We start from the raw sequence: 15739 nt of genomic DNA, 5'->3' as shown, positions 1-15739 counted from the left end.
GGGCAGAGAGGCCCCATTGCTGGAGCAGGTGGGGAGGACCAGGAGGACGGGCAGGGAAGCCCCATCGCTGGAGCAGGTGGGGAGGACCAGGAGGACGGGCAGGGAGGTCCTGTCCCCCACTAATGCACTCAAGCATCAATGCTGCCGTGATCTTGCACTTCTGACTTGGCTCTGTAACTGCAGACATACCTTGCGTTGTTGGACTTCACAGACAGGATCCGTCTAACAAATTTTAGAAGTTGACACATTTGTGGCAACCTTGCACCAGCAAGTCTATGGGCCCTGTTTGTCCAACCGTATTTGTGCACTCCCTGTCTCTGTGTCACATGGTGATTCTCACCGTTTCAAACTTTCCACTGTGACTGTGGTCTGGATGTGAGGAAGGCCGGATGGCACTTTTCAGCATAAAGTATTCCGAACTAAGGTGCGCACGTGGCCTTTACTCACAGTGCTCCACTGCACATTCACAGTGTGAACGCTTCTGTGCAAACGCGCAGGGAGCCAAAGCGCTCACGGGGCAGGCTTCAGTGTCACACCAATTTTCCTGTGCAGGTCTGGAGCTGAGCTCGAGGGGGCTCCAGCCACGTCCCCCCCGCCCCACCCCAGCCCTGCACTGAACTCAAATGTGAACAATGGTGGCAAACAGGAGCAGCGCCATGAGGTTCTTCCCTGCTCTTTACAGATTTTGTCTCGGGCCCCCTTTAATTGTGTTTAAATCTCACACCAAGGCAGAACCGCACACAGGCGAGGCAACGTGGCTGCGTCCACAGTCCGTAGCGAAGATGGCAATGCCCCGACGCCACAGGACTCTCTATCTAGACCTTTCCATCCGTCACACCCTGATCCATCTTTCCCACCAAGCAGAAGAGGTCTCACTAGGAAACCCAATCCTGTCTGCACCCCCCCACGGTCTCCCCTGGGGTTCAAGGTGGAGCGTGTGCCGGGGCATCTCAGGTCAGCGCTCCGGACTCTCCTCCACAGACGTGGGGTTGACGGTACAACTTGACACAGATGAAGATGCGTTACTGGGGCCCACCTGGGACACCTGGCTCCCCGCAAAAGGTGGGAAAAGGTGCCCCGTTCCCAGTAATCACCTACCCAACTGTGGCCTCATTCAGAAACTGTACCAACATTAGTGTAAATTTAAAATCGTAGTTAAAATAATCATGTCCTCAACAACGTTCCTGCCACACTGGCGGTGTTGTGTGCGCCACATCCGACATAACCCTGGAGCCCTGGCTGTCCAGGAGCACTGCTGGCCACAGAGCCTGCCGGGACGGGTATGAGCCTGGCTACTGGTATCTGTTTATTCAGGTGCTGGAAGGCACGAGACGGTAGGGTACAGACCCTAGGCCAGCATTTCCCCTTCTCAATACTGGCCAAGGGGCAAGAGCTTCGTGGAAACTATTTCACATAATCCACTTTCTTTAAAATAAAAAAACAACTCTGAGTGGACACGAGCCATGCCGGCACCGCACATGAGTTCAGCACGGGACACCGCGTGCTGTCTGCCTCCGGGGCCCACGCCTGCCCAGCGCTGTGCCCCCTCCCACGTGATTCTTCAGCAGAACGTACTCTCAAACATGTGTGGAGTGAGCTTCTCCCCAGCCTCGGTTTCCCCATAAGAGAATGGACAAATTGTGCTCACCTCCACAAGGAGATGTCAGCCTGGAGGAGGTGCGAGAGGGTCCCAGGCCCAGGGAAGCTGCCGCGTGACTGGGTGGTGCGTCCCCAAGACCTCCACGTGGAACGTGCAGGCCACCCTACTCCGGCTGTGGCTCTGGGCTCCCTCACCACTCCTGACTCCGGTGTGACCCCAGGCTGCCTGCCCGCTCAGTTGCTCTCATTGTGACCACGAGGTCTGACAGCTACTTACGTCAGAAGACTGCTAAGCACCGCACTAGCTCACACTCCCACGGAGCTCAGGAAGCTCCAGGTAGCATTCTAACGAGTTTATCTAATTCTGCAACAGCCTCACGGATGAGGAGATGGAGGTGCACAGCCGCTCCCACCAAGGGGGCTGGTGCTGAGGCCAGGCCCGTAGCCCAGAGGAGACCATGGGCATGTTAGCGCCTGTGTCTGGGTCCATGAGCAGCGGTCAGGCTGGACGGGCTGTTTTCCTGAAGACCTGCAAGTGCCAAACTGACATTCCTGCAGATTTATTTCCAGTGTTTGCACATAAAGCAAGAACTCAGCACAACTATTCCGTGCTGACGCTCAACTTCACACAAGCACAAATGCCCAGGGACACTATTCTAAGATGGAATATTAAGGGGAGGCCACAGCAGCCCAGAAAGAACTGGAAAGCATGATGCAAGCCCTGCCCCGACCCCCACCTCTGCCCCGGGCCAGTGCTGTGAACAGACACCGAAGAGTCCACAGGCTTCCCACCCTGCACAGACCAGCCAGGGGACCTGTAAGCATCCTGTGCCGGAGCCCGCAGGATGCAGCTGGGTCCTGGCCTGACCAGCCTCACATGGGGCAGAGCAGAGCTGCGCGCCCCCCTCCCTGCAGTGCTAATGAGAGCCCAGAACCAGCAGGAAAGGTCCACTTTAATACCAAGCACCCTGCCAGCACGGATGCCCCCAGACGGGATGCGGTGTCAGGTGGGAGATGGCAGCCCCCACCTCCCGCGTCTGGGAACACTAGCCTCCGAGGCCCTCACTGGTCTCTGGGAGAGAGGCCCCAGGCCCCCAGCTGGCCCCGGGCGGCTCGCCTGCCTTCCACACCTGGAGGGGACTCCCTGGGGAGGAGTGGAGGCGCCAGCCAGGGCTTCAGGACAGGCAAGCATTGGTAGAGTAGGGTGGAGAGGAAAGGGAGGAAGCCCTGCACCCCCAGCAGCGTTTCTCCAGTGGAGACAGCAGCGATTCGGTCTGAAACCTAGCCTACGGGGTGCCGGGACACTACGGTGCGGGAGACCGTTACTCGAGGAGGTGGGTTCCGTCCCCCCGATAGGGCAGCGTTAGGCAGGTAGGCAATTGTCAGTTTTAGTAGCATGCACGGTATGTCTGTGGACGCCTGGCCATTTCGAGATCAGTCACGTCTCAGCACAGGTTAGTGGCACAGTGACCAAGAGCAGATTAACTGGAGGAAGCAGCTGCAGGGTGAACCCAGCGCCCTGTGCTGCGCGGTGGCAAAGGAAGGGTGGGGACGCGTGACAGCAAGTGCCCGAGTGCCACACACACGCCTCCCTGCACGCCGGGACACCTTCCAAAGTTTCCTCGGTGTGATCACCAGCATTTACGGATTGACAGCCAGCGCACAGAACGGACCCGCCCGCTACAGGCAGCCATGTCTCGTGCCCAGGAGCACAGCACGTGCCCACGGCCCCAAGAAGAGTCCCTGGAGGGGTGGAGGCCGCACTGCACCGGGATCTGGACACCCAGCCGGCAGAGCTGGCCTCTGGCATGTCTTCTGACCTGCCTGCCCAGCGAGGCCATCTTTTCCTCTGTGCCACAAACCTTTTCTGCCCCAAATTTTACTCTCCAATTTTGAGACCCAGACAATTGAGCTCACACTGTCTGGCTGAAAAGCTGGGATAAATGTAACTCGTCCCAAACGCACTAAATATTGAGTGATCAGAACGAAGGAAACTTCAGAGTCTCTCCCTGGTGCCTGAAGACACCCTGGCTGCCACAGATGTGACACAGGGCGGCGGCGCGGCGCTGGCCGCCCCCAGACCCTCACCAAGTTTGTCTGTGGATGAGATAATGTCAGCGGGCACGGAGGAGTCCAGGTCGGCATCCAAAATTCCCAGGGGGTCCAGCTGCGCTACATGGTGCCCTCGTATCTACGAGCGGGCCAGCGAGGGAGGGGTCACACACAAGAGGACAGGAGAAAAAAAAGAGGGAAGGGGTAAAAAAAAGTAAAATTACATTAAAATTAGCGTTTACAGACGCATTCTCACCCACGTTTGAAGACACAGTTACCGGAGCACCATCAAAATTTACACAACTAATGCCGAGAGGATCAAGCTTTGCAATGTGGTGACCCCTGACCTGGAAGCAATAACACAGGCAGGCGTTAGCAGGACCCGGGCTGTGGGGGATGTTACACCTGGTCCAACCTGAACCCAAAACAACAAGATTAGTCGTCATCGTGAAGCACGCTTGTGCTCACGGATGAACCTGGCGGTTCAGAGATCAGTTTTGGGGAGCCCTGCTGCCCCCTGGGTAAGTGGAGCGGGACATGCTGGGTGCTCACTCCCACGTGAAGCCACACAGTTCAGCACCTCTGCACCCTGAGAGGGGATGAGCAGGTGCTGGCCCAGAGTTGGGGGGGGCAGTGGCCACTGGGGGTCTGCCCTACACCCAGCCGGGCCCGCCGAGAGGCACAGGGCCTTCCCATCTGATCCCAACTGCCCGAGGAGCAAGAGAAGGAAGAAAATCCCTCCCAGTTTTAAGTCTTGACTGTTTCGCCCACGATTGTGTGCTAGCTCTTTGTGAAGGGGTGGCTGCTGGGGGGACATGGGACCAGGTGACATTACTAAGGCTGCAGGAGGCAGGCGACAGTCAGAAGCCACCCAATATGCCTCTTTCAACTGAATAATGCTGGAGAGCATTGCTGGCCACTGGCTCGGAGTTTCTCCGTCTGCTCGCCAGGACCCACTACCCTCCCCTGCACCACCTGCCCCAGCCGTGTCGTCTCTTGGGAGACAGAACACGGATGAGGAGACTGCAGCAAGCCCAGGTGCCAAGGACCCCCAGAGGGACACCCTGGGTGCTTAGGGACCTCGGGAGGGACACCCCGGGTGTCTAGGGGCCCCCAGAGGGACACCCCAGGCCTGACTTCTCCTATCCTTCTCGGGGCTACCCTCAGAACAGGTGCTCAGGTTTGAATTCTGGGCTCTTCCCCGTCAGGTGGAGAAATGTCAGGGGAGCCCCACTTGCCCTGACACTCCCTTCAGTGGTGCTGATCACCAACTGGAACATTCCTGGACACTGCTCCACCCTCACATGTCTGCGGGCTCAGTTTCTGTCTCTGCGGGTTCGTTTTCTCTTGTCGTATCCGGGCACTGGCGACTGAGAAGGGGCACACCCCGCCTGGTCACTGCTCCCTCCCGGTGGCTAGGACCCCGCCCCACCCCCCAGCCATGACCTTCTTTCCCTGCCCACAAGCTCTTCTTGCCAACTTATGGGAAGAAATGAGGAGCTGTTCACATCTGCAAACAGGGTCAGACTGTCCTGGCTCCTTCCATCTTGGCACATCTCAGGTGTGCTCCCCAGGCCCCCGGGCAGGGAGGGTGTGTCTCAGGGTTGGGGGGGTGCTAGTCATAGGACAGTTCACGCGGAGCGCCCGGTGTCACAGATGTGCCACCGCCCGGCCGGCGCCCTACCTGGTAGGCTCTGATGAGCGACTGCACTGCCAGGTGGTCCTCCACCAACTTGTCCACGTTGGGCTGGGCTTCCACCAGGGGCTGCACTCTGGCCACGGTGGACAGCGAGCCTGGGCTCAGGGGGAGCGGGCTCTGGTAGGCGGTGCCTGGGGGCGCTCCAGCATTGGTGTTTCGGAAAAAAATGTCCCATGACTAAAGACAAACAAAGAACTCACGTTATCCCGATCACTTAGACACAGGACTCATCTTTAGCCCAAAGGAGCTCTGTTTTTGGCAGGCAAGTCCCATCCTGGGGGGGCTGATGTGCTCCTCCGCTGGACGGCCTGATCCCAGGCCTGAAGTATGGGGCCTTGCTCCCAGCATCCCCGCAGGACACCCCTCCTCACCCCCACCCCAAGATGCGGAGGACTTGAGGCTGCCCCGCCATCAAAACCCCAAAGGCCCAACGTCGCCCAGCAATGCCACACCCCAGTGACATGCCGAGTGTCTCTGTGGCAGGCTGCCCGGGGCGGGCAGGTGAACACGGGCCTTCCCACCCCATCTGCCCCTGGTCCGGTTATCGCGAAGACCAGAGCTCCTGGCCCTGGCCTGCAGCTCTACAGCTGCCCCCACGAGACCACTTGAGGGGGAAGGGGCATCCTAAGTGCGTCTCCAAACCCCAGAGACTGGGCACGGCCTTGGGGGCCCAGGCTGGCTTTGCTCATGCTCGTGTCCCCAGGTGCAAAATGGAACCAGGGCCTGTAAGGAGCCGGGAGCTTGTACTGGGCAGCCTGCCGGGCTCCCTCACCGGACCCTAGACAAACAGTCTCGTTGGTAATTCAGAAGGGCGACTCTGGAGCTAAGGGCCCAGGGAGCGAGCTCAGAGAGGGGACCTGGTGTGTTGGCCCTGACATCCTGGTGAGCCTCCTGACTTGCTGGGCTCGGTTTATCTGTGAGAGGAAGACACAAGTACTTCTCACAGGTCTGCTGTAAAGATCAACTCACGTGGGGAAAGACGCTCACACATGACCTGCAGGCAGTTTCCTCCAGGCACATGTGAGCCACCTCATCTACTTCTTCCTCCTACATTTGCTTATCCCGTGTTTGGATGGTCCAATTTCTGATCTGCATAGATACCACGAACTAGAATAATTTATCATCTCATGCAAAGGTATGAGGCTTAAAGTAAATATTTTAGAGGTCAGGGAGATGAAAACTCAGTAAAATTCCTGTAGAGAAAAGAACACTATTGAAAAGTGGCAAATTCAGAAACACGAGAACACTGTCTTTCCTGTCGGCCACACATACTCCAGTTTCCAAGATTCTTCTGTCAGTAAGCTCTGATTTAGACTCGTGGAAAGTCTGGACAGGAAGAATGTCGCTGGACTTTTGTGCTTGTCCGCCCAGGAAGAGCTACCAGGACCATTTCTGGAGTGGCTTGGCCGGGGCTCGGTGGGCAGCGAGTGGGTCTGTTGGGGCGCGGGCTGACACTGGTCCTCGCCGTCTTCTGGCTTTCTCAGAAGGGCTCTTCAGTGCTGTTCAGGGCACAGACCTACTGAGTCCATGGCCCCTCAGTGGCCGCTCACAAGCTCATCACCGGTGTTACCGGCTCACTGTGCTGGCCCAGAGCACCGCCTCCTGCAGGACAGTCTGGCTTCTCCCTACAGCCACTTTTGAGGGAGCTTTGCAGAATGTTTAAACCATTCTACAATAAGAACATATTCCTTTTGTATTCAGAAAAATTGGTTTTTAGGGGCACCTGGGTGGCTCAGTAGGTTAAGTGTCTGACTCTTGACTTCGGCTCAGGTAATGATCTCAGGGTTCATGGGTTCAAGCCCCGCATCGGGCTCTGTGCTGACAGTGTGGAGCCTGCTTGGGGTTTTCTCACTCTCTCTCTCAAAAGAAACACACTTAAAATAAAAAAATTAATTAAAAAAAAATCAAACCAGAAACGAGATGACTGTCCAACACGGAGTTGTATACTTTATGTGATTTAGAACTCAGTAACAATTCTAAAATGCTTTAACTGTTTTTACCTTTCTGGTTAAGCTGGAGTGTGCCAGCTGACGGTGGGAGGGAAGTGTGGCTCTCTGGGGGCACCTGCCTTAATACCGACACAAAAGCACCTTGTGGCATGAAACCTGAGGCCGGATGCCCTGTGCAATCCAGGACTCAGAGGCCCAGGGCCACCCCCCTCCCCTTTCCAACATCGTCCCGCTACTACGCTGGCCCTTCTGACACGTGTCCACCAGAGAAGGCAGCTGCCTTAGTCTCTGGAGGGAAAGAGAGGCCACCTCAGTGTGGACTCCTCGGGGAGGATGAGGCTGCCCTCCCCACCCTCTCATCCCCACTGCTTGGCACCCACTTGATTCCTTACAAGGACACCCCCCCCCCAACTTCTGACCTCGTGGAGCTTTGCCACCAGGTCTCAGGGAGCCCCTGCATTTGGGGAGTGGCTGTGGCCCAGGGCTCTCCCTGACCTGAAAGAAGCCCCCTGCCTGAGACGGCAGCAGCAGCCAGGCAAGAACCACCGGCACGCGGCCCTGAGCAGCGGGGACCGAGGTTGGCGGGCAACCCCAAGTACACGGCCCTGCTCACCCGTCCCCCTCCCCCCCCCCGCCAAGCAGATGACGAAATGAAAGGCCTCTCCAGCAGACACCGAGGGCGCAGCTGGGAGACAAAGGCTGTGGGGGCCCGTCCAGCCTGGGCCCTGAGAAAGGGGGCGATCACCATCATTGGGCCTCCTCTCTCTGACCTTCTTTTGTGCTCAGAATACAACTCTAGGTGACTTGCAACTGGCCGAGGACAAACGTACGGCCACGAACCCTGCTCGCACTGGAGGCGGTCAGAAGAAACTGGTTGGTGGCAGTCCTACAGAAAGCAGGGAGCCAGCACCCGCTCCCCTGGTGCTCACCCCCAACACCTGGCCAGGCTGGGCACCTGCCCTCACGTGACCCGCCCAAGGACAGCAGCCTGGGAGGCCGTGCACACCTGCAAACCCGCTGCCGCGCTGCCACTCATGTTGGTCAGACCTCAGAAAAGTCTGCCTGAAAGTGGAGGGTGCGTCTTGTCCCTCTAGTGCTTTCTGTTCCCTGAGGAGCCTCTTTCTCTCTCTCTCTCTCACCTCCGCCCGCCCGTTCCAGACTGGGGCCCTTTGCCACCACCTGGAGAGAGAGCTTCCTATCTGACAACCACAGCCCTCACACGCACACACCTGGATGGCAGGTTTTACAGACCTGTGCGCGGACAGGTGACCACGAGGCTGCAGCACTGGTCAGGGGCGCCCCTCCCCTCCTTGAGGAGGAAGCTTCCAGAAAAGGATGCCTGTGCCTGCCCACAGGCTCCTTGAGCCTGAAGGTATGAGGCTGATGTGCCATCAAGGCAGGTGGCCCCAAGCTCTTGTCAAGAAAAACCCTGTCCATGTTGGCCACCTCAGTGAAGTTCTCTTTTTCTCTGAGCCAGACTCATCCCTAACGATCGCGTGCTCTTGTGTGGATGCCCCAGTCCACGGCGCAGGGACTTGTGCCTCTAGCAGTCACTCGGGTGACCCAGCAAGGAGTGAGGAGAAAGCACAGGTCTCTGAACACCTCGAGAAACAAGCTGAGCCGAACTGGCTTCTGTCTGGGGTCTGGAGAGTGGCCTCCGGTGGCCAGTAATGGATACCCAGTCCTCTGCCCACCGCTGGAGGAAGTGGTGGCCTGAGGGGGATACGAAAAGGCGCCAGCTTCTCCTCCTGCCAGGACCAGAGGGTTCCCATGACCTTCTCCCTGCACGTGAACACTCTTCCCAAAGGCACACGGGACGCACACACAAGGTGAGCACTTTACTCCAAAGTCTGGTCCCGTGGTCACACCAAGGCAGCCTCATGCAGTGTCCCGGAAGCCTGGGGCCAGGGGGATGACTGTGGGAAGCCCTCCCTTCTCTCGGGAGCAGCAGGCACAGGTGCGGAGGTGAGAAGAGACGGTGCTTGGGGGACGGCTGGTATGAGGAGCCCAAGGAGAGGACCCGAGGGACCTGCCGGAGACAAGACCAGAGAAAGGGCTGGAGCCAGCAGGGGCTGTGTGGGAAGGGGGCATAGCCATCAGTGGAGCTGTGGGGCTGAGACCACCACCAAAACACGGTACATTCTGAATGTAAACGAGTGGAATATTCTGGTCAAAATGAACCCACGATTCTTAAATTTTAGGTAATTGAAGCTCTGTCCCAAAACCCATGGCACCCGCATTCCCCCAATTTCCCATAGACCTGCCAGGCACTCCCTGCAGTCCCAACGTTCTGAGAGCCAAGCAGAGGAACGTGCAAGGCTGCAAACAGGTCCCTGTTCCTCTGCAATGTCCCCAGGCTTTGCACACAGTAGGTGCTCAACTGAGATAAATCAGGTTCAGACTCCTTCACAGGCTGAGTCCGGCAAGTGTGCTGTTAGCTGTGGTGCCAGGTGGGGGGTCAGGTGAGGTGCCAAGTGGGGGGGTTGGATGGGGGGTCAGGCGTGGTGCCAGGTGAGTGCCAGGTGGGGGTCAGGTGGGGTGTCAGGTGGGAGGTTAGATGGGGGTCAGGTGAGGTGCCAGGTGGGGGGTCAGCTGTAGACACCTGCAGCCTCCAGAGTCCAGAGGCCCCACCTCAGCTCAGAGAAGGTGCTGGCACTGGTCAGCATAGGACTACTCACCAGCAACATGGGTGTGAGCAGGTCAGTGAGGCAAGTGGACTCTGCCCTAAATTATTCAGTCAGCAGATCACAAGCGCCTCTGGGCCTAGTTCCCAGCTGTGGAGTTCATGCCAGAGGCCATTCAAGGAGCTTTGGTCTCGGAAGGGTGGCACACGTGCTACCTGGCACCCTTCTGCTGTTGGGAAGGAAGGCCCCCATAGCGTGTGACCGAAGGGCCCTGTGGCGACAAGCCTGTCTCAGGGAAGCGGCTTGAGCAGTGTGGGTGCCCGACGCCTCGCCTGCAAGTGTGAGGAGCATGTCTGGCACTTGCACACCTGCTCATGCTTTGAAAAGCAGCAGGATACTTGGATTTGTTGCAGAAGCTGTTGATCAACACTGACCACGGGCGCGACTGATGCTGATTCTGGCCACCAAATCGTACGCCTCTGGGTTCTAGGGTGACCAGACCGTTTCCCCTTTTCCAAAGTCCCCTTCAGACGCTGCTCCACTGGGGGGCACCATGCACCTGCATGCCACCTGGTCTGGCACATGTTGTCACCTGACGCCACCACCACCCTCTGCTGGCATCCTGCCAAGGACCCTGCTGTAAAGCCAGCTCGGGGAGTGTGGGTGAGGCAGCCTCTGGCCACCTCGGAACGGACCGAACCCTAGGCTCAAAGGCCACCACGAGGCTGATGATCTAGTGACCCACAGTCATTGGGGTTGGACCCAGCATGTTCACAGACAACCGCGTTACTAAGTTCCAATGTTAACAATGTTTAGCTGCTACAAACATGAAACTTGGGGCATTAAGTGACCAGTGGCCATCCTGAAACAAGGGTTTGGCTGCTTCAGGCTAATCCCTACAGACATGCAACAGCAGCTCCCCAAGCTAAGGGTGGCACTGGGGCCAGCAGGTGCTGCTCCCAGGCTCCTGTCCTCCCCAGCCCCCTGCACACGGGCTCTGTGGGCTCAGGAAGTGTGCTGGTGGCCCTGTGTTATTTCCTAAGCATCCAGGGGACTGTGCACGGCAGCCCAGCCATGGCGTGGGTGTACATGCAAAGGCTGCCCTGGACGGTTCCCACACCCACCTTGAAGTGCTCTATCTGTGCCAGACACTGGGTCCCGGCCTTCCTCGAATACACTGTGTATGCCTGCCCTCCGGTGGGGCTCTGACCCCTCCATCCAGGGACACTGTGTCTGGAAGGCAAGGACTGACCACGCACTGGGGTCGGGAACTGCCTTGCCACCGTGGAACACTTCATACTAGAAGCCGCTAAAACTGGGGGTTCTGCTTGGGACTTCCTCGGTTACAGAGACTGAAAGAATTTATGTGCAGTCAGAGCACAGCACAGGGGAGGGAACATCTCTGGGCAGGCTCTGCCACCATCTCTCCAGAGGGCGCATGAGCAAAATGCCAGCAACCACCCAAGACCAGCCAAGGACAGTGCCCTCTGCTCTGCCCGTGGACTCCGCGGACGGTGACAGGCCTTTGCCTGAGGGACTGAAGGCGGCAGTCCCTCCAGACAGTGACGGTGGGTCCTCCCAGGCCTGCAGCACGTCCCCTTGTGGGCTCTGAGTCCCGGGCTCACTTCCAACCCCTGAGAGCCCGAGGATCTTCAGACTCCTCGGGGCTTCGCTCATCACAGCCCACCCAGGAGAGGCGGCACCTGGCCTGGGCGTACAGGGCCCTGCAGGGTCCCAACAGCCGCCCCCCCCCCCCCCCGCTGTCCTCAGGCTGATGTACGCATAAGGGAAGGCGCTACTCCTGCTTCTCACTCTTCGCACGTGCTCACTTTGTCCTTGGACTGAACCATGCAGGTGGAAAGCCCCTTGAATACCAAGGTCAGGAAAAGCACTCCACCTGTTTGGTTAACTTAATACACAAAGCCACTACGGCTGAGGCTCGCAGCCTCCCTCACCAAAATCCCACAAAGCGCTCCAAGGACCTTCAACATAGGTGTCCCCCCGCCCCCGGGGGCCAGCCCACGGTTCTCCAAGCACAGCCCGGGATGGTTCAAAACCACAGAGCGAGCAGGCACATGTCACCATGAATTGGGGGCTGTGTTTTTCCCTGCTGGTCTGGTTCACTCACAGAAAACGACAGGACTGTGTTTTATGAGCGTGGAAGAGGCAGAGCTATCCAGGCCAGAAGGGGGGCACGACCGAGCCCCGAGAGGTGGGACCGAGTCTGGAGACTCCGCCTCGGGTGCGGTGACCACGCTGGACCAGAGCTGTCATTACACTTGGAGCCGACCCAGGAATGGCATAAGAAACGGATGTGGTTATGAAAAGAGGAAGACGGCATTTAGGAAGTGGGCCGAGGCCACCAGAAGGCCTGGTGGGGGAAGCAATCTCCGAGGCTGTGGGGGGCCCAGCGAGCACAGGCCTGGTGGGTCTCCCGCCAGCACCAGGGCTGACGTCGTTCTGTGTGTGGGTGGGCACGTGCCTCCGTGCACAAATGGGGCCTGGCAAGGGCTCAGGGGCTCCCAATGCCTGCCTGTCTGACACATGAATGGGGCAATCTGCCTTTGGTTCTATGCGTTTCTGAGACATAAACGAAAGATGCTGCCATCTGACTTGTCCCCAGAATGGCTGAGACCCCATGAGGGAGGCTTCGCAGGCTGACATCACAAGCCCCAGCTGGGGGTTCCTAGGGCTTCAGGTGGTGAGCTGTGCCTGGAAAGGTGTGGAGGACTGGAGGGGACAGTGGGGGAGGCCGCAGCAGGGGGCACAGGGGGGCTGGGGGCCCCTGCAGCCCGTACGGGCGCCGTCGGGGCCAGCCACTGACCTGGGCACCAGCAGCATGAGGGGCTTGCGACTCCAAATTGCTCAATTACTTTACCAATTTCCACAATTAGACATTTCAAAATAGAAGTGGTCTTTAAAAACGGGTATGACAACCAACCGTAAGTTACGAAGGCAGCTGGCTGAGGCTGAGGATTAGGTGTTAGAGAATTATCTTGTTAACTTTGTTAGGTGTGGTTAGGAAGACATCCCTGTGTTGGTTAGAGCCATGTGGAAATGACTCAGGTCTGGATCTGCCTTCAGACTCTCCCAGCCACCCCCGCGCCCGCCCCTGCCCCCAAGAAACCAACCAGCACAAATGAGTGGGGAAGGAAGAGGTTTAAGGCCTAGCAAACTGTAGAGTGCCGTTGAAGGTGGATGTGGGTCTCCTCACAGAGGCTCACTTCGTACTCTTCTCTCTACAGGAAATGTTACAGAAGTAATCAGAAAGCTAAGTACAGTAGGGCAGGGAGGGGAGATGCTAAGCTTGTGCTGTTCCTGCCGAATACGAACAAGTTCTGTGCCAATGGAGGAGGGGACAGAAGCAGCCCTCAGGACAAGGAGGCCGCACCCCACAACAATGCACAAGTGGGGGATCAGAGGCACTCAGTTTAAACCTGAAAATCTAATTGTCATTTCTTCCTGAACCATGGGTTCTAAAACACGAGAACAAATGAGGCATTCTTAACGTAGTCAATTATTTCTGAGGACTTCTATAGTCGCTGATGCCTCTAAAATCTGGTGAAAGTTCCAGATTGTGTCTCTGAAACAGCACGCACACAGGTATGGGGCCTCCAAGGAAACCTGGAGAAGTGATCAATTCCACAGGGTAGGGATGGTGGACGAGGACACACCCACTGACGTGCGCCCCCTGAAGAACCCTGGCAACAGAAACTAGCATGTAAAATCGGACCCGGGGATGATAGCCTGTGCGTACTCTCTCATTAAACTGAAAAGTCCCTTTCTGGCATCCTCCATGTCTCTGTGGCATCTCCATGTGGTGATCGCTCTGGCCTGCAGAGTCCAAGGGCCATGCCCCTCCTGAATTCCCCCCAAAACCCCGGCCCCACGGCACCTGTGCCTGTCAGTGGACCTGTCGGTGTGCTGTCCTCCCCAGGATGGACGGGCACCATGGCCACCCCTTCCCGGCCTGAGAACCTCTGAGGGGCTTCCTTGAAACCATGTGGTAAAAACACTTTCCAAGAACAGGTGGGGTGCAGAGGACTTTGAGGGCAGTGGAAACACTGGGATACCATGGGAAACCATGACAGAGATACATGTCACTTGGCACCTGTCCTAACCCTCAGAACACATACCACCACGAGGGGCCTTTGGGCAAAGAAGATGTGTCAGCGTGGGTTCCCCAGCCTGATAAATGTCGTAACCCCAGCATGTGTGCCGATGGTAGGGGAGACCGGGCATGGGGGCCGGGGGTACATGGGGAATCCCTATACCTGACCCTCAATTTTTCTGCTGAACCAAAAGCTGGTCTAAAGAGTAAGTCCCAGGGGTCCACAGGGCCTCAGCTGGCCTAAGACCAGTCCTGTTACTGGTGATGATGAGTGGGAATGAAATCAGGGGGCTCCCCTACAGCCCAGACTGCACGCACTACTTCTTGGATTCTCAAAAAAGTCCTTAAAAAAAAAACCCCAAACCAGTAATAATCAAAGACGCCTGGGTGGCTCAGTCGGTTGAGCGTCCGACTTCGGCTCAGGTCATGATCTTGTGGTTCGTGAGTTCAAGCCCCGCGTCAGGCTCTGTGCTGACAGCTCAGAGCCTGGAGCCTGCTTCGGATTCTGTTTCTCTCTGTGCCCCTCCCCTGCTCATGCTATCAAAAATAAAGATTAAAAAGGATTTTGGAAAAAAACCCAGTAATAATCATAATGATATTAACTCAAACTACTGACAACAATAGCAAACCTAATAGAAAAAAAATTTTTTTCAAGGAAAACTGGCCCCATTTAGGCGTCATGGTTTACAATCAGATCCCCATAAAAACTTTCTCAAGAAGCTTCCGGCAGGAGCCGTGGTGCCACGTCAGCCCCACTTGTCTGTGCTCTGTGCCGGAGCCACGGTGCGCTTCCCAACTGCAATGCAATCCGAGGCCAGGCACTGGTGTGGATGCTCCTGAGCCTGGGCCCGTCAGCACACATACAAGACGTGGCTAGTTCCACGAAGAGGTTGTGTTTGGGGAAAGGAAGGCAGAGGGACAGGCTGGGGCACCAGACGACTGTCCGACCTGACCCCTCCAGAGCGCACCGCGCACACCTGTCTGCAGAGTGCCTGCCAGCCGGCCAGGCACAGCCATTCCTACAGCGCACTTGTGGGCAGTCTTTGTCTGCAGGCCAGGGAACACCTACTCTTAAGGAAACCAGGCTTCACCTTGTTCAGGGAGCCAGTGGCCTCCAGGTTGGTAGGGAATGACTGGCTGGGTGCCCTGAGCAGTGAGGTCAGACCAGGAGGGCATTTGCAACGAAACAGGGCCGGCGGCTGTGGCAGTCACATGAACGTATCCAACCTTACACACCACTAACATTTCAGGGTAAAGCGGATTCTCGGGGGCCTGATGGAAGCAGGCTGCCTTCTGATAATGAGACCCTAAGATTCACAAGTGAGGAAGGGGCGAGGCCGGCAGCGCATGGCAGCCAGGCTCCGTCGGGCGCTTCCTCTGCACAGGCCCTGAGCACCTCACATGCACTGTCTCCGCCAAACCTCCCCCGGCCTGCGTCGGGGCACGACGGCAACCTGGGGACCCACCACCCTCTGGTTCCTACCGTGGGACCGCCGCCCAATGTGAACACAAGAAATGGGTGTCAGAACCAGTCAAGTTTAGAGGCCAGGCCTGCCCTGTGGGCGGACTCATGCACACGGGTGACCGGGAGGACGTGCCTCACAGGCAACAGAAGTACATCAGAAAGAAGCCTGCAGGGAATTCACTTCCAGATACAGGAGGAAAAACACGGCACGCTAACTGGAAATGCCATTTGCGCAGAAAC

At 57.4% G+C, this 15739-nt stretch overlaps 1 protein-coding gene across 3 annotated transcripts in view; it reads right to left on the bottom strand.

The window, feature by feature from the left end:
- OGDH (oxoglutarate dehydrogenase) overlaps positions 1 to 15739 on the bottom strand; it is a 63968-nt gene that overhangs the window by 33371 nt on the left and 14858 nt on the right. Inside the window, exons 3-4 of one of the 3 annotated variants that reach the window (XM_049641175.1) lie at positions 5336 to 5527; positions 3908 to 3998 (exon numbers count right to left, since the gene is read on the bottom strand). In XM_049641175.1, coding sequence (XP_049497132.1) covers positions 3908 to 3998; positions 5336 to 5527 — 283 coding nt within the window. Of the gene's footprint in view, positions 1 to 1648; positions 1754 to 3687; positions 3791 to 3907; positions 3999 to 5335; positions 5528 to 15739 lie in introns of those variants that run through there. The other 2 variants (XM_049641174.1, XM_049641176.1) reach the window with 2 other exon arrangements.

Source organism: Panthera uncia, chromosome A2 (assembly GCF_023721935.1).
Source record: "Panthera uncia isolate 11264 chromosome A2, Puncia_PCG_1.0, whole genome shotgun sequence".
In the NCBI taxonomy this organism is placed as follows: Eukaryota; Metazoa; Chordata; class Mammalia; order Carnivora; family Felidae; genus Panthera; species Panthera uncia.
The sequence above is the reverse complement of the archived record's forward strand: the minus strand, read 5'-3'. Positions and strand labels throughout refer to the sequence as shown.